This window comes from Rhincodon typus, chromosome 16 (assembly GCF_021869965.1).
Source record: "Rhincodon typus isolate 14 chromosome 16, sRhiTyp1.1, whole genome shotgun sequence".
Taxonomy (NCBI): Eukaryota; Metazoa; Chordata; class Chondrichthyes; order Orectolobiformes; family Rhincodontidae; genus Rhincodon; species Rhincodon typus.
In genome coordinates, this window is record NC_063347.1 from 24,216,869 (window position 1) to 24,242,796 (window position 25,928).

At 38.9% G+C, this 25,928-nt stretch overlaps 1 protein-coding gene and 1 long non-coding RNA gene across 5 annotated transcripts in view; one reads left to right on the forward strand and one right to left on the reverse strand.

Annotated features, from left to right (window-relative positions):
- The window catches only part of fbxw12 (F-box and WD repeat domain containing 12), a 32,075-nt gene extending 16,231 nt beyond the window's left edge, over positions 1 to 15,844 (forward strand). For 2 of the 4 annotated variants that reach the window (XM_048606753.1, XM_020526615.2), the window contains exons 3-10: positions 4,313 to 4,476; positions 6,285 to 6,406; positions 7,446 to 7,655; positions 9,079 to 9,243; positions 10,698 to 10,911; positions 13,976 to 14,154; positions 14,240 to 14,370; positions 15,369 to 15,844. In XM_048606753.1, the coding sequence (XP_048462710.1) occupies positions 4,356 to 4,476; positions 6,285 to 6,406; positions 7,446 to 7,655; positions 9,079 to 9,243; positions 10,698 to 10,911; positions 13,976 to 14,154; positions 14,240 to 14,370; positions 15,369 to 15,468 (1,242 nt within the window). In that variant the 5' untranslated portion in view covers positions 4,313 to 4,355 and the 3' untranslated portion in view covers positions 15,469 to 15,844. The remainder of the gene's footprint in view (positions 1 to 4,312; positions 4,477 to 6,284; positions 6,407 to 7,445; positions 7,656 to 9,078; positions 9,244 to 10,697; positions 10,912 to 13,975; positions 14,155 to 14,239; positions 14,371 to 15,368) is intronic. The other 2 variants (XM_048606754.1, XM_048606755.1) reach the window with 2 other exon arrangements.
- A 3,747-nt stretch (positions 15,845 to 19,591) lies between these two features.
- LOC125485170 lies at positions 19,592 to 22,349 on the reverse strand. Its single transcript, XR_007263919.1, has 2 exons — positions 21,269 to 22,349; positions 19,592 to 20,379 (listed from the first exon to the last, which is right to left on the reverse strand). It is a non-coding gene; the product is annotated as an uncharacterized LOC125485170 (long non-coding RNA).
- Positions 22,350 to 25,928: the final 3,579 nt, after the last annotated feature.

The following is a 25,928-nucleotide window of genomic DNA, read 5'->3' on the forward strand; positions in this document are numbered from 1 at the left end:
TTTCTGAAGAAGGATCTGGGCCCAAAACGTCAGCCTTCCTGCTCCTCTGATGCTGCTTGGCCTGCTGTGTTCATCCAGCTTTACACCTTGTTATGTCAGATTCTCCAGCATCCGCAGTTCCTACTATCTCTGCATAAATTAAGTTCTTTGTGACTGTGCTTATTATCTGGGCATTATCCTTCCCTGATCACTCAGCAGTCTATCAATGGTTAATCATAGCATCCCTCCTCCACACAGTAACAAAAACAAAATACTGAAGATGCTGTAAATTTTAAAATGGAAGGCAATGTAAATACTTAGTAGATCTGGTAGCATTTGTGTCTGTTTTTTCTCTACGGGTGCTGGCAGATCTGGTGAATATTTCCAGAGTGTGTGCTTTTCTTCCTTATGTTGTCCAGTTTGGTGATACTGCTGTGGTTTAGCTCCATTCTTAATTTTTTAAAACATAATTTCATAATATCCAGCAATGACTTCTGTTTGCACCTCACATTTTGGCTCAAGCCCCTTCAGAGTCTGTCAAGAATATAACATGATCTTTTACATTGGCTTGATATCCTTTCTTTCCTTTTCATACTGGCACTTTTCAGCACATTTATTGATTAAACTTACTTTTAAACAGAGCCTTTAACCTACGTAAATGATGTACTTGAATTTTTTCTCCTTTTTACACCAATTTCTTTCTACACTGCTGCTCTCTTGTTGACTCCCCACTGAAGTATGGTTTGAGGCACAGCTCAGTGACTGGGAACATCATAGAGGTTATCATATTCGAGATCCTTACCCACTTCCAGTTGTGGTTGCTGGATAATGATGAGAAGCAGGAACTGTAATAACTTCTCCCTTTATTAGTAGGAAGGTAGCTAACCTAGAACAGTTATCACATCAAATCTTGAATATTTCTGTTCAGTACAGTTCTGCTCATGACTGGAAAAGCCTCTATCACCTGCCTGGGAATTTTTTTTTTTCTGTCTAGTTTTAAGTGCAGCATGGAGATTTTGTTTTTACAGAGTAAGATATAAATACAGTAAATATTTTACTTGTGTGAAACTGAGTGAATCAGAATGTAATTTTGTGAGTGATGTAGGTGTAGTACATATCAGAGGACTGGGACAACAATACATTCATACCTTAAATTGTCTCATTTTTTTAAAGTTCATTCTTGCAGCATGAACATATCTGGCCTTGTTGCCCTCGAGAAAGTTGTGGTGGGCCTTTCTCTTAAAACAACTGCAGCTAAGCTGCACTTACAATGCTGTTAGGTAGGGAGTTCCGTACATTTTGACCCATAATGATAAAGCAATTATGATGTGTATCCAAGTCCAGATAGTGTGTGACTTGCTGTCATGGTGTTCCAGTGCACATTGTCCTTTTCCACCAGAGAGATATTAATTGCAGGTTTGGTAAGTGTTGCAGAAGGAGCCTTGATGAATTGCTGCAACGTATCTGTAGATAGTATACACTAAAGCTGTTGTTTGTCAGTGTGGGATGTTTCGACTTGTAGATGAAGTGCTAATTAAGTAGACTGCTTTTTTTGTCTCGGTATTATTGCTGTTGTACCCACCTAGACCAGTGGTGAGTATTCCTATGGTCACCTGAGAAGCAGAAAGCCATTTTGGAATCATTCACCACAAAATAATCAGCCTCTCTTGCTTTGGTAGCCAGCGTTTATGTAGCTACTCTAGTAATTGGGGGCTTGTTGATGGTTCAGAAGCAAATGTGCTATCCTTGAGTCAAAGTTGACATCTTATGAGCAAGGGGAAGAACAGAAATCATGGGTCCTGGTTCTGTCCTTGGGCCAGGCTCCGTTTCCAAGCCAAGTTCAGTGGCTCGCCCGTCGCTCCATCCCCTGCCCCTACAGCCAGCAGCTCTACAGCCAGCACCAGCCCCCAGCCCTGCCGGGTCTTCACCATCCCCCCAGACCTCCCCCTCACTGAGGACAAACGGTCAGTCCTCAGTAAAGGACTCACCTTCATCCCCCTCCACCCGAACATCAATGAATACCGTTCGTGCCTGGGGTCGAACAGTTTTTCTGCCGCCTCCGCGCTTACTTCTTTAACCGTGAGCCTCACCCTCCCGGTACAGACCTCTTCCCCCACCTCTAACACACACCATCCTCCTGGACACCACCCCAAGGCCTCCTACCCTCCCTTGACCTCTTCATCTCCAACTGCTGTCACGACATCGATCGCCTCAACCTCTCCCCCACAGAACACACAACCCTCCGCTCCAACTCTAACCTCACTATCAAACCCATGGACAAAGGAGGTGAAGTTGTGGCATGGTGCACTGACCTTTACATCGCCGAGGCCAGGCGCCAACTCTCCGACACCTCCTCCTACTGCACCCTTGATCACGACCCCACCCCTGACCACCAAAACATCATCTCCTAAACCATCCACAACCTCATCACCTCAGGTGACCTCCCACCCACAGCCTCCAACCTCATCATTCCCCAACCCCACACTGCCTGTTTCTATCTCCTTCCCAAAATCCATAAACCTGACTGCCCTGGCCGACCCATTGTCTCTGCCTGCTCCTGCCCCACCGAACCTATGTCCACTTACCTCGACTCTATTTTCTCCCCCCAAGTCCTGGAACTCCCCACCTACATCTGGGATACCACCCACGCCCTCCACCTCCTCCAAAACTTCCAATTCCCTGACCCCCAACACCTCATCTTCACTATGGACGTCCAGTCCCTATATACTTGCATTCCCCATGCAGATGGCCTAAAGGCCCTCTGCTTCTTCCTCTCCCGCAGGCCTGACCAGTCCACTGATACCCTTATCCACCTAACGAACTTGTCCTTACCCTTAACAACTTCTCCTTCAACTCCTCCCACTTCCTACAGATGAAAGGGGTGGCCATGAAAACCCGCATGGGCCCAAGCTATGCCTGCCTCTTTGTAGGATATGTGGAACAGTCCCTCTTCCGCAGCTACACTGGCCCCATCCCCCACCTCTTCCTCTGTTACATCAACGACTGTATCACCGCAGCCTCGTGCTCCCATGAGGACCTTGAACAGTTCATCAACTTTACTGACACCTTCCACCCAACCTCAAGTTCACCTGGACCACCTCTGATATCTCTCTCCTTCCTGAACCTCTCTGTCTCTATCTCTGGTAACCACCTCGAAACCGATATCTATTTCAAGCCCACCGACTCCCACAGCTACCTAGACTACGCCTCCTCTCACCCACCTTCCTGCGCCACCTATCCACCCCTCCCTCCTGTGACCAACCCCCATCCCCACTTCCTACCTACACTCACCTTTACTAGCTTCAACCCCGCCTCCTTGCCCTGTCCGTCTTCCCTTCCACCCACTCCACTATCCACCTTCTATCACTGTACCCACCTCTCTATTTATTTCAGAGCCCCCTTCTCCTCCCCCATTTCTGAAGAAGGATCCCAACCCGAAATGTCAGCTTTCCTGCTCCTCTGATGCTGCCTGGCCTGCTGTGTTCCTCCAGCTCCACACCTTGTTATCTCAGACTCCAGCATCAGCAGTTCCTACTATCTCCAAGTTCAGTGGGTCCCCTGGGTCACAGTCATTGGGCCCTAAGAAACCTACATGTCCCAGGTCCTGCTTATGCCATTGCAGTCTCCAGCTCCCTGTATTTTGCAAAGCGAATGGAAATCACGTTTGGACATTAGCAATGAATAAACTAGCATTCTTTATGGGGCAGCACTTGTAAGTACAATGTCAGCCCAAAGCTTTACTTTTTTTAAAATTTGAGGTTCTTAGAGGGAAGGATTCTAGGTAATCCAAGATGGAGGAGGGTCAAAATTATGGCTGTAAGAGCAGCTCCTTTTTTTGAGGTATTTTCAGCGTCGGAGCTGAATTCCTTGAATTCTAGCAGCAGTAATCACTTATTTAGAAGCTGTTGCACTGTTTTGTTACTTTGGGGAGGGAGAAACAATCAAAGCAATGGTACTTTAAAAAGGAGGAAGAGAGACAAAGCTAGTGACTACGTGGGAACGAAACAAGTGAAAAGGGACCTAAGGGGCAACTTTTTCACGCAGATGGTGGTGCATGTATAGAATGAGTTGCCACAGGAAGTAGTGGAGGCTGGTACAATTACAACATTTAAAAGGCATCTGGATAGGTATATGAATAGGAAGGATTTAAAGGGATATGGGCTAAATGCTGGCATACAGGACTAGATTTATTAAGGATATCTGGTCGGCATGGACAAGTTGGACCAATGCGTCTGTTACCATGCTGTGCATCTGTAACTCTGTATGACTCTGACTTTGGATGATTCAGCTGTACCAAATTTTTGACACAAACACATGCTGTTTGAATTTATAGAAGATTGTGCTTGGAGCGCTGGATCTTCTGCAATCTCTCAAATATGGATAGTGAAATAAACTCCTGGAAAAATTATTATTTACATCGTTCCAAAACAGAGCAGCACATGGCATCAGGGCATAGCACTACTGACTATAACTGCATAACTTTCAGGGGTCACACTGGTAAGTTGAATATGTTTGATTTTGTTGCAGTAGGGACAGTTCATAGGTTGTATAGCTAGCACAGGGGACAAATAGAATGAAAAAAGGTGATTCCAGCTGTTCCCTCTGAAGATAAGCATCTCAAAAAAAAAAGACAAGTTGGAAATGGACGATTAGGCTGTTTTCATAAGGGTAACTGTTGACTGTATGCAGCCATTTGTTGTCAACAAGCCTGTACATACAAGATTGTTGTTGGATGACTTTGATGAGGAAGGAAAGAGTTAAATGGCTGTAACAAATCATATAACATTGTACAAGCATATCTCAAAGTACAGGCTTGTCCACCTCATTCCCCTCTAATGTAGCAAATTAGAGTGCAGCTCTTCGACAGAATTCCCTCTCATCATACCTAACATCATTTAAAAATGGAAAGGCTCCTGAGCCTTGCAACAGGCAGTTGTGCAGGTTTTTGGTGCAAAAGCAGCCATAGGCCAGCTGTACTTTGGCAACAAAAGAGATGAATAATAAGCTCCAACTTCATGAAAATGAATAAAGCTTTTGCTTAAAGATATTACATCGTACTTGCATTTGCTTTAAATCAAGTTTTTCCATAAAGCTGTCTCCACATGCTGAATGCGAACAGTGCTTTGCCCCAGATCATTTTATAATTATTCCCTTTCAAGTATTTATTCCATTTATTGTTAAATAATATTCTACTCTTACTTTAACAGCCACTAATGGTGAAGCAACCCATTGTCGAGTGGTGCTCAGATCAGAAAAACTGCTCTTTCCAGTGAGAATTCCTGCAGTTTCTGCCCTCCTCTTTCTCGTTTGTCCCCTGCGGAATCAAGCTTTTAAAAGATACCCATGACAAACTGCCTACATTTTACTCACCCCCTACTAGCTGCTCCTGTCCGATAGTGCTCCGATGGAGAATGCTAGGCCCTATGCCACCTAATTTCCCAATCTCCTGACCCCCACTTCCTTTCTGTACACTCTGGTACCAATCTCCTGACAACAACTGTGACACCCTTATTTTCTTCTAATATGGTCTGAAGAAATGCCCGAGACCTAATAGAATGAGGGACTGATGGATATATGAATTAAGGGTTCATTGGGTGTGGAATGATTACATAAATGTGTGGAACTAATGATCAGGATGAGTTATGTGGAGTGTGGTTAACTGAACGAAAGCTACCACTAAAAATGTAGATTGCTAAAATATAGTTGTTATCTTCTCATATAGAATAACCCTCACCCCCATCATGACCCTATTAATTCTTTTTCCCCAGCCCACTCAAAGCCACGACATCCTGAGCACCTAACCCACATGAAACTATGATACAAATGTCCCCCCACCTGTGCTGGTCTCCTACTGCAAAGCAACCATTTATCCCCAACCACCAAAGTGCACGCGCGCACCACTCCAGATATCTGGAAACCAACTGAGTTCCTGATTACCTGATGCAGGAGCAGGCTGTGGAAGACACTGAGCTGAAGCTACTTGTGTTGGTAGTTGGCAAAATCACAGAGCAGGATTTAAAGTGCAGACTTCTCCCAAGCTAACATTCTGTGTGAATAAGGTAAATTTGGAGAACACAGGGGATTCCTCCAGCCACAGTTTTAATACTCCACCAGCATCATTCTGCCAGGCAGGACAGATTAAACTCAGAGCTACAGCTGGAAAAGAAAAACTTGAAATGGAGGATTCCATACAAGGAAAATAAAGTTCAATCTGAATATTGCTTCTAACCAGCCATCCTTCCTAACAAACTACAATAAACCAGCAAATTGTTCATGGCCACCTATATTTGTTTTCATCTTCAAAGACAGTATCACTGGCCTGCAGTACCTGAGTAATCTTGACCATCAGTTCGATACTGGGATTTGTAAATCATTGGTGTGCACAGCATCCAGAGACTGTACACTGCGAGCATGGAACGTTCAGGAGGTTAGCACAATCAATTTCTTAATCCACTTGTTGCTAACTACTTCAGTAAGAATTGCTGCTAATAACTGGCGCTTTAATGAGCAAATGTGTATTATAAAAGAACAATATGAAATATTAAGCAACAGAAAATGTGTATAAAATTATAATCCTTTTATAACGAGTGCCTTGGTCTTGCAAAATCAGCTTCCTCCTGGCTGAGTTTATCAATGGGGTTGTGAGGTTAATGTATATTACTCAGTATTAATTTGCTATAAAATAATAGACTTAATTTTCACATAAAAAGATACAAAATGAACAATCTGTTCTTTTAAAAACAATAAATGAATTTGATAAAGTTGACATTCAGATTTTGGGAAAGAACAAAACACAAGTCACAACTATGAAGTGAACTTATGATGAGAATTTCTTCACACTGAGAACTGTCAACAAATGGAATAGGTTGCTGTTGGGTTTGGCAATATTAAATCCACTGAAGCCTCTGATCAAGAATATACCTATTTCTATTCCAGCAAATAGTAAAAGGCACAGGGAACAAAAGTCTAAGAGAGTCAGCTGGTAGTTTCTTATTTTGATAAAATTAATTTATTTAGCAAAATTACCATGTATGATAGTGTATAAGTCTAGTTCCTAAGACAATTTCTTGTTAAGACATACTAAATCAACTTTTACAAGAGTAACATATTGCAAAGGTTGAAATATACCCTCGCCCATTTTCTTGCGATTGCAGAGTTGGAGACTGTTCGTACCCAGCATGCTTTCACAGTAGCCAGAAAGTTTGCTTCACTGGTGTGCTATTTTATAATTCTGTCAAAGTAGATCTGCACCAGAAATTTCATCAGCAAGTGGGTTGTAATTACAAAGCGTCTGAACATTTTGGTTAATTTGGTAGTCAATTTATACACAAGATAAATCACTACTTAAATATATGCAGTATTTCAGCATATCTATTTAATTTATGTATAACGTTATGTAAAACTGTATGTGGACCTTTGCCCAGAAGGTTCATAACTAAATCATGCAACACATCTTGTGTTCAAAGGGTAAACAACTATGGTCAACTCCGGTGCAAGAAGAACCATTGGTGAAATTAATAACTGTTCCACAAAAAGTCCTTGCTATCACCACAGACTCAAAGGGAAAAATCAAAATTTGGAATGGGCAGACTGGAGATGAGTTGGCTGCATATGATATTTCATGTACAGTTTGTCATTTGGTGACCAGCAAAGTGAATAACCAGCTCTACCTAACTGTATGTCAATTTATTTAATAATATTAGTGTTCTTGAATTTTAAAATGTGTACAACTATAGGTGAGAGAAGTTTAGATCAGATGTCAGACTTTTTTAAGTCAAAGGTAAAATCAATTTGTCTTGTTCCTTGAAATTTTTAATTCTTCAGAGTTTTGTGTGCCCTCTTAGATAAATAAGTATGCTGTTCAGTCAGGGATCTTTCCGTGTCTGGGGTCAGTATTCTATAACACATTCAGCAGAAATACTAAATGTAGATACAGCCTTAAAAACTGGCCTGAGCCAGGATGAGAATTTCTGACTTTAAGCACCCATTTGAGAATGCAGTCAGATTGGAATTTAGCATTTCAGAATGATTGTATCTCTTTGACTATGGGTTTCAGGAAACAAAGCATTTATCTACTTGTTCAGTGTTTATCATAGTTAGCTTGTCTCAAGTTGTAATATATTTGATGGATTTTAAAGAAGTGCTTTACAGAAGATGAAAACATACAGAATTGATTTTTTTTTTGACCAAAAAATAATGAAAATGTATAGGATCACTTCCCTATCATTCTCAGTAGAGCAAATGTGACAGCATTTCATCTGAGCTGATACTGTTAGCAAAGACACTCACTGGCTTGTGAATTCAGCCTTTTTGTTTAACTCACCAGCACACATTTCCAAATACTTCTAAATTTTTTCCCTCTTAAACTTAACATTCATAGTTTATCTGAAATTATATCTTCCTTTTCTAATCTCTAATTAGTGCTGTTCTTTTTTCCCCCATTTCCAGACTAGTTTTGCCCCAGGTAGTTTCTTTTTGTAATCATAGTTGCTCTGCTGAAACTTTTGCTTGACAATAAACCAGGACATGAAAGTTGAGCACAATAGTCCAAGTACCCTCTTGATCTCTTGCGGCTTAACTCAAGGAGTGACTGAATTCCGGACACTCCTTCTACAGCTCATGCTAAGAGGATGTGGAAAGACAGTGAGATCAAAGGCCGAATGGACACAGGTTTAAAATAAAAGAGGGGAAAATCATACATCCATGATAATCACACAGTGGGCAACACAGCATAATAGTGAAGGAAAATAAGAGATCCAGAAGTGAAACATAGAGATAGGTGGTATGGACCATATTCCTCAAGCCTGCTCCACTGATAATAAAATTTAGGTTGATTTTAGGCTTCAAATATATCTTCTCACCCACTCCCCATACACTGGAGAACCAAAAGAGCTGCAGTGCTCTAAATCAGAAACAAAAAAAAACAGAATACTGTTCTGAGGAAGGGTCACAGGCCCTGACACATTAATGCTGATTTCTCTTCACAGATGCTGCCAGACCTACTGAGCTTGTGCAGCAATTTGTTTTTGTTCCCCATACTGTTGACTTCTTTACCAAAACTTGAAATACAACGTTTTAAAAGTTTGTTTTTCATTGTAGGCTGGCACTAGAGGAGGTGCACTTATCACACTAAGTATTCCTAATCTTAGCCAGATCTCTCACTTATCAGTGATGAAGGATTATCAAGTCGATTTTCTACTGGTATCACCAGATCAGCAGTGGATCATTGCTGGTACGGAAGAAAATGATGATATCCCTGCTAAGGTACATATTTCCTCCTTGTGATCTTTTAACATGTCTTTTACAAATATAGAATGCTGTAATATCAAACATGTCATTACTGTTCTAATGTAGCAGCAATTCTAAGTGTTATTGAAATCAACCTCTAACTATTGTAATGTATGACTGATCACATTGATGCAAAACACTAATGTGCAATGCTGCAAGGATGGTAGTGTGAAGTGAAACTCAGATTGGCACTGAAAGTAAAAGATCTGCACTCTTATCTCAGATGTAAATTTGACACTGTTTTGGCTTCATACTGGCTGTGAAATAACTGCAGGCTTTGAAAGTTTAAAAGACAAATCACTGGACTGTCTGTGAATAGTTCAAGTATAATGTTTAGCCCTCTTTGTATGAAGATCATAGGGAGTACTGATGTTCCTTCTTACCCCTAGCATTAAAAATTGGCTGATCATTAACTAAAACTGTAATATGTTTGTGTATGAACAGTATCACAGTATAGTAAACTTTGCTTAAACTGGCACCTTAATGAACCAGCATTCTTGATGAACCAGCAAAAATTATATACCTCAAATACCACAAAGTTTGCTGTAATTTTCTGTCCAATTATTATAGTACTTTAAATTTATTTACCTCAATGTAAATATACTTGTTGAATCAATTGGCCACACAGAAGATCAACAGTTGATTCAATTTCAAGTCAATTCCTCTCAAATACCCCAAACTACTACAAGGTGAAAGTAGTCAGTTGAGGGTGCGAGTGAAAAGGCTGTCTGTCACTGTTTTATTTAAGGCAAAGTTGCCTTATTAATTAAGTGATTTATGCTATAAATAAAGTATAACAGTGGTGTATACTCCCTGTATTATGTTTTTATTACTGTTTTTACATTGTTTACATGGACCTCTTGATTATCTGTAATATTTGATCAACCGGCACACTCCTGGTCCCATAAGTGCCAGTTAATAAAATGTTTGTTTATATTAAGCAGTAAGAAAGTGCAAACAATAATGCAGCTTAGTTATTCCGTTTGCATATCACACTCTATGGAATCCTCATGGAGGTATGAAAACAAATTTTACAATTTAATGCATCTGGTTCAAAGGAAGTGCAGGTCAGAAATCAATTTCAAGAGGTCAGTGTCATAAATTTATGGCTTACAAAGTTTCCAAACCAATTAATGTCATCACTGGACTATAAAATTTAACCTGCCATCGTGAGAGTTCAAATATTAGTCAAAATGACAATGGACGATTTCTACAGTGGACATTTTTACCAATAATCTCCTTAACATTAAAATAAGAAACAAAATGATACGTTGTCTAAGTTGTTTCCATAAAGAAAAAGTCAGTAGGTTGAAGATAATTATGCTGGTCAATAAAAAGGATCTGATGAATTTTGATTGCTAGACATTTTATGAAATATACCTAATCTCATATAGGAACAGAGCCACTAAAACAAGGTATACTTCTTCCAGGTGTTGCGAACAGAACTTTTATCAAACTCTGGTAATCTGTCACCAACAACAACAGACTCCCTACCACTGAAGGGTTGTTTTATGGCTTGCTGGTTACCAAAAAAACCATCCAGAGTGGTTACAGTAACCCATAGCAATGTCATGTCTTCTGAGATCACTATTGTTACTCTTGATATCATTCTTCAGAAAACAAAACAGAAACTGGAAATACAAGGTAATAATGATTTCTATTTTGTGTTGTAAAATATGACATTGTTAAAATCTTATTAAATTTATTCAGCAAAGGTTTTGGGTTTAGAAACATAGAAGATAGCATAGTAGGCCATTCAATCCCTTGAGCCTGATCTGCCATTCAATATGGTCATGGCTGACCATGGAGCTCAATAACCTAATATTGCTCTCTCTCCATACAGCTCTTAAGAGCTATATCTACCTCCTCCTTGAAAACCTACTGTCTTGACTTTAAACACTTTGTGGTAGTTAATTCCACAGGCTCAACACTCTGGGTGAAAAAAATTCTCACCATCTCACCGTAAATGGTTTACCCCCATCCTTGAACTATGACTGCTGGTTCTGGATGGTCCCTAGCATCGGGAACATCTTTCTGCATCTAACCTGTCTAGTCCTGTAGAATTTTATAGGTTTCTATGAGATCCACCTTCATTCTTCTAAATTCCAGTTAATACAATCATAACTGACTCAAACTCTCTTAATACATCAGTCCTGCCACCCTAGCAAGAACCTCCTTCGTCAGTTAAGGTGACCAAACTCCACACGATATTCCAGGCATGGCCTCACCAACTCCCTACCTAATTGCAACAAGACATCTGTGTTCCGATACTCAAACCATCTTGCTATGAAGGCCAACATACAGCTTGCCTTTACTGCCTGCTGCACCTGCACACTTACTTTCATTGACTGGTGAATTAAGACACCTGGGTCTTATTGAAAGTTCCAACGTTTCAATTTACAGCTAGTTAAACAATAATGTGCCTTCCTTTTGTTGCTACCATAGCGAATAACCTCACATTTAACCACATTATCCTGCATCTGCCAAGTGTTTTGAAACTCACTCAGCCTGTCCAAATCACACTGCAACATCTCTGCATCCTCCTCACAGCTCACCCTTCCACCTAACTTTGCGCCATCTGAAAATTTTGAGTACATTTAGGTCCATCATCTAAACCATTAACATACATTGTGAATAGCTGGAGTCCTAGCATAGATCCCCACAGTATCCTGATTAGCAGGCAGTGACATTCAGAAAAACTCATTAATTCCTACTCTTTGTGTCCTATCTGCTAACCAATTATCAATAATATCTCAATGCACTATCTCCAAAATTATGCACTTTAATTTTATGCATTAATCTCTTACATGGGACTTTGTTGAAAGCCTTCTGAAAGTCCAAATAAACCACATCTACAGACTCCCCAAATCAAGTCTAGTTACATCCTTGAAGAATTTCACTAGATTTTTCATGCACAACTTCTCTTTTGTAAATGCTTACTTACTGTGTCTGATTCTACTATCGTTTTCCAAATGCTCTGATATAAAATTCTCGATAATGGACTCCAGTATCTTCCCCACTACTGATGTCAGACTTACTGGTCTATAATTCGATGTTTTTAAATACTGGGGTTACATTACCTACTCTCCAATCTATAGAATCTTGGAAGATGACCACCACATAGCATCCACTATTTCTAGGGTCACTTCCTTAAATAGTCAGGCATGTAGATTATCAGGCATGAGGGATTTATCAGACTTCAATCCCATCAATTTATCTAACACCATTTCTCTACTAATTCAATTTGCTTAGTTCCTCCCTTTCACCAAATCCTGTGTTCTCCATCATTTCTGATGGTTATTTGTGTCCTCCTTCATGAAGGCAGAAGTGAAATAGGAATTTAATTTATCAGCCATTTCTTTGTTTCCCATTATGAGTTCCCTGTTTCTGACTGTAAGGAACCTACATTAGTTTTCACCAATCTTTTTTTCTCTTTACATACCTATAGAAACTTTTACAGTCAGTTCTTATGTTAACTGCAAGCTTACTCATTCTCTATTTTCCCCTTCTTAATAAATCCCTTGGTTCTCCTTTGCTGGCTTCTAAACTTTATCCAATCCTATTTTTTCTTTCTTGACAATTTGTGTGACTTTTTTTTGCATGTCATTATGTCTCTAACTTCGCTCGTAAGCCATGGTTTGACCACTGTTCTCCTTGCATTCACACCAGACACTAATAAACATTTTTTGTAGTTCACCCATTCACTCTTTGAATGTTTGCCATTGCCTATCCACTGTCATTCCTTGCAGTAACATTTCCCAATCCATCATAGCCAACTCATGCCTTATACCATTGTAGCTTCCCTGTTTAAGATTCAGGATCCTAGTCCCAGAATCAACTACTTCACTCACCATCTTGGTGAAGAATTCTGTCATATTATGGTCGCTTATCCTCAAGGGGTATCTCTCAGCTACATGACCAACTATTCATTTCTCATTGCACGTTACTCAGTCTAAGATGGTCTGTTCTTTAGTTGGTTCCTCAACATAGTGGTCCAGAAAACCATCCTATAGACACTGTAGGAATTTGACCAATTTGATTTGCACAATCTATATGCAGATTAAAGTCACCCATCATTACAGACGTGCAAGTACCACATTTATATCTGATTTCCTGTTATTTACTGTTGGGATTGCTGTTGAAATTTATTATTCTGCAAGCTTCAGCTTCATGCTTTCACTCAGTACAGCTTGTGTTTTATGTTTGCATTTGTTAGTTCAAATTAACTATAATGATAAGCAGTGTGCCTCTGATCACTTGGTTGATTGGTTTGTTAACGTACCCAGATTGTCTTGTACTCCACCCACCATTTGTATTAAATATTCAGCTGTCGATGGTCAGAGTATGCTTGGGACATTAGACAAGTTCACAAGTGGGATCACCGGGGTTGTGTCGTTCTCATAGCCTGCCAGGACTCTGGAGACTTTCAGTATGAAGACTGTCCATTTTAATGAAATAGTGGAGGGCAGCAATCTATTTGGATGCAAATCCTGGAGTTTATGATGACCAGTTAGATTTAACAGCTGCATATTTCTCATTGATCCATAGCTTCAAAAAGTTGAAGCAACTGGTACAACTATTATACCTATTGATTATGTTGATGAGTAGATCCAGGTATGCAAAGTGTTAAAATCTCTTCCCTTTTGAAGTTACACATTAAATGGTAATGTGAATTTAATCATTTGATATTCTGTGTTATTTATATAAGCTAAACAGGTTGGAAATTTCACCTGCAAAATAGTTGGCTGGAATAATATACTTGTTGAAGGCCATGGAATTAATACCATCATTCTAGCACAAGGTACCGAACTGAAACTGTTTTCCATTGATGGTACACATCATGCCAGCTTTCGTGACCACAAGGAAACAATCAGTGGAATTTCAGTGGTACGATTTACAAATTTGTTTGATAATTAGATAACCATGTTAAAATTTAAACCGTTCTCACAAGGTTTTATTTTTATGTATAAAGGATCCCTTCCGTGTGGTCACTGCATCAATGGATTTGTCACTTAGAGTATATACCTGGAAAAGGCAACCAAACAAATATCTCAATCTTGAAAGTAATTACCATTTGCTGGGGGGTTCTCACTTGAGATCCAGGTAGGATCCCTTTCTTTGCATTTAACAAATCATTTGTTAATAATGAGAAATCACTACTTTGTAACAGATGTTCTATATTGTCCCCAATTATTAAACAAGTGAGGCAGGGGATGAAATGAGAATCAGACAATGGGTAGTTGAAATGATCATTATCAAAAGGGAGAAATTTTAAGGAGACTTTTGATTATTAATTTCCCCTTACTAGCTCTAGAAAAAAAAGTTCAGAATGAAAGGCACCAAAGCTCTTTATTAGTAGATGTAAGTGAAGTATGGGAACGTAAGTAGTAAAGCCAGATTGATTGGAGTTTGCTAAATTTATGATAAGCATTTCTGCAGCTATGGAAATAAAACAAACATTGAAAACATGGAGATGGGGATCGAGTGAAATTGTTTGGGACATGGGCAACATGGTTTATGTCTTTAAGATTCTACAGTTGCACAAAGTTGGATTCAGCCTGAGAAACAGTTTTGGGGTGGATATACAACAACGAAAAACAGTGTGTGAAATTTTGTGTTGCAGTAAAGGGTCAGTGGACCTGAAACCGTGACTCTGCTTTCTCTCCACAGATACTGCCAGACCTGCTGAGTTTCTCCAACAATTTGTTTCTGTTTTTCCAGTTTTAAAGTTTATAAAATTCTGGCTCACAATGACCAGACAGAACAGTGACAACAGTAGGGTTAAGAGGTGATTATGGAAGTTAACCTTACACTTGTGATTTACTGATAAATGGGAAGAATGGGGATAGGCAAGGATGAAACTTTATGCATAATTGAGGTGATCCCACTGAAAAGGAAAAGCCAATGCAACACATGCTGTCTAAGAATGTACAGAGTAGAAGACCAAGAGGGCAATACCATTAATATAGACCACTTCATCAAAAGCCACAATTCATGACTGTGTTAGTCATTTACTATCAGGGAGGAATCTAATTTTAAGAGGCTATATTTTTCCAAAAGTGGTCTACACGTTTATCATGTTAACTGTGTTCTTTTCGCAGGGGATTTATAAGTGTATTGTGTGACTATGTAAGCATTGTTGGTGCTGTTCAATCAAAGGATGGAAAAGATGTTCTAAAAGCATACAACTTCAATCTGTAAAGAATTCTTCCATCACAAAGACTATTTCATTCTGTACAGCATGAATGTTATGTATTATTTTGCAAAGTGACAAATTTATGGAATCAGACCTTTAGTTTGTAACATGTACATGTGTACATTACTATTATTATATCATTGCTGGCTTTTGATTTAGCTGTATTTTATGTTGATTCTGGCAAGCTGAAAATAAATCAGCTTTAATCTTTTCAGTGGCTGCCACTATGTATACACTTTCCCCATAAGATGATTCCCAGTAAAATTTTACTGGGTGAGGGAACTTATACAATAATGAATAAAACCAAAAGAACTGTGGATGCTGAAAATCAAGAACAAAAACGAAGCTGCTGGAAAAGGTTCTGAGGAAGAGTCACCGGACCCAAAACGTTAACTCTGTTTTTTGACTTCACAGATGCTGCCAGACCTGCTGAACTTTTCCAGCAACTTTGTTTTTGTTATAAAATAATGAATTAATATTAATAGGATGGGCTAAAAAAAAGAAAAACTGCTCACTGCCAATTCTTAGTAATTTCGCAACTTAGCCTTCTCTTCAGAATGCCCTAGACGTTACTTAAAATGGTAACCCTTTACATTGTAAATGACAGAAATGTTGGTTAAGATTTTGGTGCTGAAGTAATGGCAAGGTTAACGTGTGCATCATTATTCGTGTGTGAAATGTCAAGAAACTTGGGGGTAAAGGCATACACTGTGAATTAAGAACTGCTACAATTTGTTGGACAATTTTTGCCACTCCATCAGCCCCTTAATGGAATGTTGAATGTTACTTTTTATGTTTCACAAAATGCTGTATTTTCAAATTAATTGCCAATGGTAGAATAGGACTGGTAATTAACAATGTACCTAATATTATTAGAGATTTGAGTTTCTGTAATATTACTGAACCTTTCCTGTCCACAAAGGGAATTAAAATTATGAATTATTCCTGCAAATAGTAAGTTATTACTTTTAAAAATTCTTATGTTTCTTTTGCCCTTCTCTTAATCCAGTCTTTCTTGATCTCTTCATTTCTCTTACTTAACCAAATTTTGCTTTGATTAATTTGCTTTGATTAATTTGATTTCCTGTCATTCCAGTTTCTTTCTCAAATCCTTAAATCCATTAGTAAGGGCATAAACTCAGATCCCATTGTTCATCACAATCCTAGATGGCCCAATGCTCTGATGATGCTATTATCGACTAGCACAGCACAAAACATTTAAGCCAGATCAACAAATTTTTAAAAAATTCAACTATCAAAACACATCCCTGAATGCTCTATTCCATCAATATCTGCGTCATTATCCTTATAAAGGATCTAAAAGTCAGGAACATTTTGTTCTGCAAAATACTTTCCACAACTATCTATCCCATTTATAAATGATAGACTTAATGTTTATAAATGCACTATGTATTGCAGCACTGAATTAAGGTGAATAAAGACTTACTGCTAGAACCATGAAACACTTGGACAAAAATGTGACCTGGCTATTTTTACTTGGTAGCAATGCCTTGCACCCAATGATCCCAAAAAGACTTCTGCAAGTTTTTAAATAATTATTTCATGGGATTTGAGCATAGCTGACAAATGCAGCTTTAGTGCCCATCTGTAGCCACACTTGAGGTGGTGGGATGGGATGTAGGTACATCCACAGTGGTATTAGGGAGTTCCAGGTTCTTGATCCAGTGACAGTTAAGGAACAGCAATATAGTTCCAAGTCAGGATAGTACACAGCCTGGACGGAACTCGCAGACGACTTCGTTCCTACGTGTCCATTCTCTTTAGGTGGCAGAGGTTGAATTTTGGAAGGTGTTGTTGAAAGAGTATCAGAAAGTTGTTGCAGTGATCTTGCACACATATACTGCTGCAAATCAGCGGAGGGAGTAAATATTTAAGGCAGCATGTGGGATGCCAATCAATCAAGCTACTTTGTTCTAGGCAGTGTGGAACTTCGAGTGTTAATAGAGCTGCACTCATCCAGGCGAGTGGGGAGTATTCCATCACATGTCTGACTTATCCTAGTAGATGGTGACAGGCTTTGGACAGTCAGCAGGTTAGTTACACACTGCAGAATTCCCCAGATTTGATCTTCTTCTTAAAGCCACATTGAATATGACCAGGCATACAAATAGTTTCTGGTTAATGGTAACCCCTCACCCAGGACGTTGATGATGGGGAATTCAATGGTAATGTTGTTGAATGTCAAGAGAAACTGGTCATCCATTTAAGTTTTAACTACATTCGCCTAACAGAAAGACCTGGTGTAGGAAACAAGACAATATCTACAATCAAAAAAAGGAAACTACAATTTTGAAAATGTATTTATTTAAATAACTCTACAAAGAAACTTCTGATGAAAATATACTTTCAAAGTAGGTTCATCAAAAAAGGGAACAAACATCTTAAAATCCTCCCATCACTAATCTGACAATTTTTAAATTATGAATAATGTTTCAATAACTCACAAAAGCAAAAAAAGCTTACGATAGAAGTCTATGTTGTGTTTAAACACTCAGATGTTCAAAAGATCAGAACCTATACTATTATACCTCACCTTTTTCAAGTTAGTTGTTTTGACTGGTCTTGTCTGCAGAAGATTAAGACATTCAGTTGTGATGTTCAGTATGATGCCCTAGGAAAGGCAGCAAGTTGTATAGTTATCTCTTTTGGGGCAAAATCTCTGTCCTCGAACTATGCAACCTACTACCTCTACCCAGGAGCTCACCACATTATCCACAGTGATTATCTTATCTGTCAAGAAAAATTACTCAGACATTTTAAAGTACAAAAACAATACAGCAAAGTAATCTTCAGTGTCTAAATAGAGGCCGATGTCTATTTTATTTTCTTTTTTAAAAGCCCTTATGTTTCACACAAATAGTTACGCTGTAAAATCTGATTTGTTTTTATTTTTGTAAAGAGAATTTAACACTACCTGGTAACTTTACAAAAGTAGATTACCAATGACATTATTTCTTGGAATGACAATTATTTTACAACCGTCCCCTATTGTTCCTCTGTTTAGTTTTGAATCCTTGCTAATTTATGATTCATGGCTGACAACCACCCACCAATATCTTGTCAGAATGGCCATTGATAACCACAATATCAACATACATTGATAGGCTGTTAAAATGTACAAGATATCACAATGAAACCCAATCCTGCACTCTCAATATTCGTCAATGAACCTTTCAAAGAAGGGCCTTGCTGCCTTTGGAGAATGAGCATGCAGTGTCCACCAATACGCCTGATGCCTGACAAAGAGGTGGGTACCGCAGGGGTTGAAGTACCTCATCTCCACCTCCAAGTCCATTCTGATGGAATCTCCACTCCCCCTCACACTCCACCCATCCCTCACTGGTGGTGTTACTGCACTGCCCTTAGCAGGCTCTACACGAAATGGTTAATTGGAAACATGGGTGATTTAATGATGGTGGATAACAGATGAAAAATGACAAGTGATTTGATGTTGGGGAGAAAGAAAATGTTCAGTTGTATGTGAAAGCACTTTTGGATATATAAAAAAAAAAGGAGCCTTGCCAAATACTGATCAATCATTCTCTATTAAGGCCGATTCAAAGTTTATATTGCTAACTTGGCTGATATCAGTTAATTCGGCAGCGAAAGATCGTGGAAACTCACCTGATTGGTTTGTGGAGCGGTGGTGGGATCTACTTATCTCAGAGGCATAGTAAAAAGGACAAAATACTTTCAAAAACACAATTTGGGTACGAATATAACACGGCAAGAATTTAATGAGATTTCAGAATGATAAAACAAAAAACTTTAAAAAAGGAAATAGAAGGCAAGGGCAAATTAACTAAATACGTAACACAGGAAAACAAGCTCGGTATTCATTTCTGATGAAGGGTCTAGGCCCGAAACATCAGCCTTTCTGCTCCTATGCTGCTGCTTGGCCTGCTGTGTTCATCCAGCTCTGCACCGTGTTGTCGCGGTATTCATAAAGGTGGTTAAATTTTCTGCACTAATTACCTAAATAGTAATCCAAAATATATCCAAGTCATTGAAACGAATTATAATTAATTGTGTTATCTATAAGGAAATTAGTTTGTGCAAACTCTTGTACTGAAAGTTTTTGATCAAAAATCACAAGTCAAGAAATTCTAGACTACAAGACTTTATTTCAATTCCACAATTCCGAAAAAAGTATAACACAGAAGTGGAAATAAAAGAAACAAACTAAGAAAATATACTGCATGATTGAAATTTGTGTTTGCTGTCAATACCTAGAAAGAAATTTAAATAGCGTGTACAAGATCAAAATGCCACTTCTGTATAATAGTTATATAACAGCACTACATGCAACATATCAACTGGCGTTAGTTGGCTGTGGAAGATATTCTGCTACCTTAGGAAAGACAGTAGATTGTATAGTTATCTCCCAGTGTGGGTGTGACCCTAAAACTATACAACCTACTACCTCATCCCAAAGAGCAAATTCTACTTCTGATGCATTCTTTTTGTGCAATTAGTGCTCTGTAGAAACACAGAGTGAAATAATGAACAATTTAACATGTGCTACAAAACAAAGTCAAACTCTCATATCAGTTAAATCAAACACATCTACTTAATATTTATGAAATTTAAATAGCAAAATAAAGTTACCTGGTAGCATCATTTCATTGTTTGCTATGACAAATTACTCAGAAGTACAGGACTGACTCTACTCTATCCAATTTAGAATTTCTATATAACTGAACCATGCACAGTATAAAAGTTTGATCAATCAAAACTAAACTGACAATTACATTATGTTCTGTTATTAACTGCCATTTAATGTATTCTTTTCTCCAAGTATTATTTCCTGAAACATACTCCTCTCAGGCCGTTGCCAGTAGTATTTTTGATCCAGATTTTAAGAACTGCACAAGTGCATCACAAAATAGGTCTCCCTTCACATTCCAAAATATAGTCTTGCAAGGGAAGGGGTGGGGTGGGGAGATGGGGGAGAAAGAGAGAAAGAAAGAAAGAGAGAGAACATGAATAGCAATTACAGCTGTTGAACACAAATGGGAAGATTACATTTTTTTGCCAATTTCTATTGGGAGCTTTAAGCTTTCTGCTTCACTGTCACTATGCTGAAAAAAATACAAAGCAGCATTTACAGTTATGGTCATCCAAGCATTCCAAAGCAGAGGACCTCCAGAACAATCTAAATTAATCTGATCTATTCCAAATAAGAGTCAGGATTACTGATTATTGTAGAAACTAAAATTTACATTGAAAAAAAATCAAAAGCTAATATTCTGAACCTCTGTACCTGTGGTCAGTGCACAGATGCCCGAAGCTACGTAATTGAAAATGGGTTACTTCAAACTATTTCAAAGAAGGTTACTAATAGATTGGGATGCTCAGATCTAATGTGCAGTGTAATTTTAAAAAAAATCCCAAAACAGTCTTCATCCAGGGAACGGAGTTTATGCCCTATGCATTTCTCACTCCTTTCACTTGAGGATAGTTGAAATAATTAGATCACTTACGATGAAGATATTGACATTGCAGTAAGGAAAAAATAGTATACTTTCACTGATATTCAGCACATCTCAGACATTCTGCACCAAAATGAATTCTAGCAGTTCAAGAAGGCAGCTCACCACCCTTTCTCAAGGGCAACTAGAGTTAGGCAATATTGGCTGGCCCAGCCAAAAATGTCCACATCCATAAATGAATTAAAATAAAAAGTCCAAGAAAGATGAAGAGAGTTCAGGTTCAGTTGTGATGCTCCCTAACTGACCCATTGGCACAAAGATCGCAAAACCATATGAGTTCAAGTTAACTTACACTATTTTTGCCTCTTGAACGGGACTTGCATCACAGAAAAAAGCATGTGATAAGAACACTGGAGGCCTTGCTGTAGGAGATTAACAGGAGGTAGTCAGTACACAGTTAAAATCAGCAGTGAAGCATCCCACAAGCTGTATACAATACTACAGACGTTTAATGATCTCATGTGAGTAATCAAGATCAGCGATTCCATCCTCAAATGCCATTTTCCACCAACAGCATCAGTAGCCCCACACACCTCCAGTAACACCTCCCCTTTACTTGGGAGCAATTGATAGCAAACACAACTCACGTGTAACATTCATAATTTCAACTCAACCTCATACAATTAATGCTACTGTGGACCTCACACACATCTCAAAGGTGGTGCACACTGCCAATATTCAACCATTTTAGGCCCAGCACTCAGACACATTGTGCCATTGAATTTGGTACACTTTCATCTCTCTTGCATGATAAGAGTATCCAGACTACAAAGAGCAGCACGTAACCAGCAGGTACAGGCAACAGATACATGACCTCACCTTTGGGGAGATAGTGCTCTACACCACTGGAATGACCATGACAAGAAGCAAAACTGGCACCATGGAAGCTGACATTACAGTCATATCCGAGCCTCCTGCTCACGTCCTATTTCTCCTTTATCACACAATACCTTGATTTGTGAGCTGTAGATGGTTTAAACATTAATTTCTTGATTCTCCTTCCTTCCTTCACCACAACATTTTATCCTTATATTTGCTTCTTTTAGATACCCAGGAATTATAACTTGTCCATGTAAGAGCAAGAGTAGAAGGAGCAAGGAAACACTTTTGATGAAGAAACAGAGTTCTCAGTCAACAGCTCAGATATTGACACTGTATTTACCCTAGACATCAGGGTCGGCATGCAGCAAGTAGAAAAGAGTTGCACAGGTACCAGTCAGATGGAGATGTTGCATAAAAGTTCTATTGTGCATGACCTAGATAAGGACATGAGTGATGAAATTGACAGGAAAAATTTAGATAGGTATTCATGTACAAAGGATATGCATACAGAAATGGTTGCTGCATTGGGAAGTCTGCCAAAATGTGCAGGCATTGCCAAGGAGCAGGAAGGAGTAGGCAGCTCAAGGCTTTGCACAGAGCTGGGGATCCAACCCTTCCTGCAAGTGGTGCTCAACATCATTAACACAGTTGCAGACCCAATCATGATGCAACATCTCATGACGAATGTGTCAGCTACCACGACAGTTTATAAAAAGGAAGCTGTTCGAAGTTGGAGTGCTGTGATGGAAGCTCAGACTGTGACATGCAAGTTCAGATGAAAGCCACAGCCAACATGTCAATGTTTCAAGAGGCTTGCAGTGGCCTTTCATTTAACACTTTGCTAATATTGCTGAAAAGTCACTGCGGGAGTAGAAGTGGCTGCACAAAGCACAAACCTGCTGTCCCCTCTCAGGATGGCAGCATTTGTCCTCTCACCACTACCATTCTGCTAGTGCCCTTAATGTCACCCATGAGGCAGCCAACTTAGTGTTACATCTCAGATTAAGGTGGCGTGGCCCCAAATCATGCCTGCTCAGACAAAAGTTGCTCAAGTTTGTTCTGTAAGGCCATCTGCAGACCCCAACTAAACAGCAGTAATCTTCTGTCATTCAAGCTGTAGTCATAAGGTAGCTCAACAGGAGGACTAATACAAGCACAAAGAACTCATGTGAGAATTTTTAGATTTTTTTTTGCAATGGAATATTGTGTGAGGTCACTGAGTTTAATAATGTGTATTTTGTACGGGATTTTAATGTTAATATTCTAGTCAAAGGACACTGTTATACTCAGTAACAGAGGATAAGAGAAGTTGAATGGGAAATTGGGATTGTGTTTGCTGGCACAGTAGTCAAGTGAGCCAATCATGGGAATCTAATCTAGAAAGATGCTGTGGGAGTTAAATCCTGCCTTCTTCCACTGTTCACTCTATTCTTGGTGGCAATAATGAGTTATGCAGCATGCAGAACCATATTTCCGAGTACTTCAGAGTTTTACCAGAATGGTCTATGCCACAGAAATATTTCTTAAACACTCCAAAAGTCTGCATGATGACATCTTGTGTGCTAGCATAGCTTTTGTTAAGTGTACAGCGTATAGCGTATATGCGCATGGTTACCTTAAATACTTCATTGCTCAGTTGACAAGTTCTAGTTTCTCCTGGTGGTTCAAATGTTGACAGCGCATTAGAGCCTGTCACTAAACAAAGGCATTCTGACTGCTACCAGTTACCAGGTATTTACCTGCAATACTGTGCTGTATATTGTTGCACACCAGCAACTAAACCCCTTTCCAGTTTTGGTACAACTGTGAAGTTACATGCAGCACCTGCAGAGTGACAGGTGCTGTAAACATCACATGCAAAATGCTCTTCTGGTAATACTGCGCCATGTGAATGAGAATGCTCATGACCATGGTCAATTTCACCAACTCGCGGTCCTACTGATAGGCTGGTGTCCTTGTAGCGATTTGACTGTAATGGAGACAACTCACACATTGTGAGATAATAGGATTTTCTGAATCGTCAGCTTTCCAGCTCCTCTGATGCTGCCTGGCCTGCTGTGTTCATCCAGCTCTATACCTTGTTAACTCATACATTGTTTCTTCTTGGAGTTAGAGGATAATCCTTGAAAATCCTAGGTGGATGCGGCATCCTGTTAAAAGCCTTTCTTCCCCCTCATCATCCCTCTAGGCAGCTTGCCCAGTCACTTTTGCTCATTGACTGCCATGCTGCAATCAAGGAGAATGGAAAATACACCATGTGATGGCGTACAAACAGAACTCTTGAAATAAGAATCAAGGTCTTCACCAAGTGCTATACTATTTCCTGTAGAGTTCTACAATCTGAAATCATTACATAGAAGTTTACAAACACATCTAACTCAGCAACAGCCAGTAGATATCAACTAACCTGAAAGGGGTCAATGATCTCTTTAACTAATGCTTAAGTGGTGCTTCATGCAACTAAACTAAGTTACAGTTGTGAGAATATCTTTAACTAAAGCAAAGGCTGTAATTGGCATTAAGAGATTCATATAATTACATGCTGACCCAATTCTATGAGCTGCCTAATCTATATACTTCTAGATCACTCTTCCAGCAACTACATTACTCACTCATCCAAAACAGCATCCAGCCTAGTCCACACCAGAAGTGATCTGTGCAGCATGGACACAATTTTGGAGCCAAGACACCATTCGCAGCCCCAATAATACAGGCAATATGCTACTGAATTTTGTAGCCCAGTTGCCTTAGGTTCAAACAAAGTATTTTGCTAATGCAGAAGGTAACTAGCACCCAATGAACCATGCTTGAACATGAACCAATATATTGAGGAAAGCAAGGTTTGGGAGGCAAATATAAAACATGAACAGTAGCTTTCTGGTATAACACTGTCAGCAAATAGTACAAGCCGATTTCCTTGCATGGTGAAATCTAGATACTAGCTGGATATCGAGGAAATTGTTATATGGCAATAAGCTGATCTAATGGATCAAGAATGAAACAGATTTTTGTTTGTTGAATCACCAAATGTTAACCACACAGTACCTGCCCCTGAAACAGAGCAACATTTTGATTAAATAATCCATGCAGAGTGAGATTAAAGGGAATTGCATTCATATAAATTTCAATGTATCAAGCAGCATCAAGGATTAATTCTGAAAGAATAATCGAAATTCACTCTTTACTATTGTGGACAGTGGTCAGTAGTCAGTAAATGCTGTAGTAACAAATAGCTGCAGGCCAAACACAAAAATTACATAGTACAGGTTAAGCTGCATGTTTCATTTTATTAAATTGCCTAATGCCCTTAATAAAATTATGCAATTCATTCTGTTCTTGCCAATAAAAGGGAATTTAGTCATTCTAAAATCCAAGATTAATTTATGTTGGTTATTCCCAACTACTCTAAATATTAATTCATTCCAGTGATTTAAGTCCCCTACTGGATAAGGATATTCCTCAATTTTGACAACCTTTTATAATTAACCTGATCAATCCATCATTAAATGAACACATGCAGATCTTCTTTTTCTACCTTCAACTCTTTCAAAAACTCATTTTCTATATATGCCAACGTTCTTCAGTCCTCTATGTCTTTAGCTATATTACATCTTAAGGTCTATGACTCTTCCACTAAATATATGGAGGAGGCTGAATTTTCCTGTTTTCAATATGGTTGATATAAGCTCATAAATAGGGTACCGTCTCTCTTTCGTGAATAAAGAGAAATAGCATAATCAAAATTTTCAATAATTCCTCAAAAAAATCTGCTTACACTGTCTAATATTCCACAGTAAACCATCCAAACAACTTTAAAAAGTACTCTTTGAAACACTTTTTTTTGAATGTTGGCAATCGGCAGGAAAGGTTAATAATCACATCAAATATATTAACGGCATTCAATGTAAACTACAATTTAAATGCTAGATTCCTTCATTTGTGTTATTTTATACAAACTGCATGATAATTTCTGCACATGCAAGTCACTCCCCATTAGACAAACACTTCAGAAAAAGAATCTTCTCAACCTAACAATTCACCGGATCATTCATCTCAATGAACAGCCATACTTGTTTTGTGCGTGCAGCTTTCAAATTTCCTGCATCTAGGTTATTTACACTAGATTCATA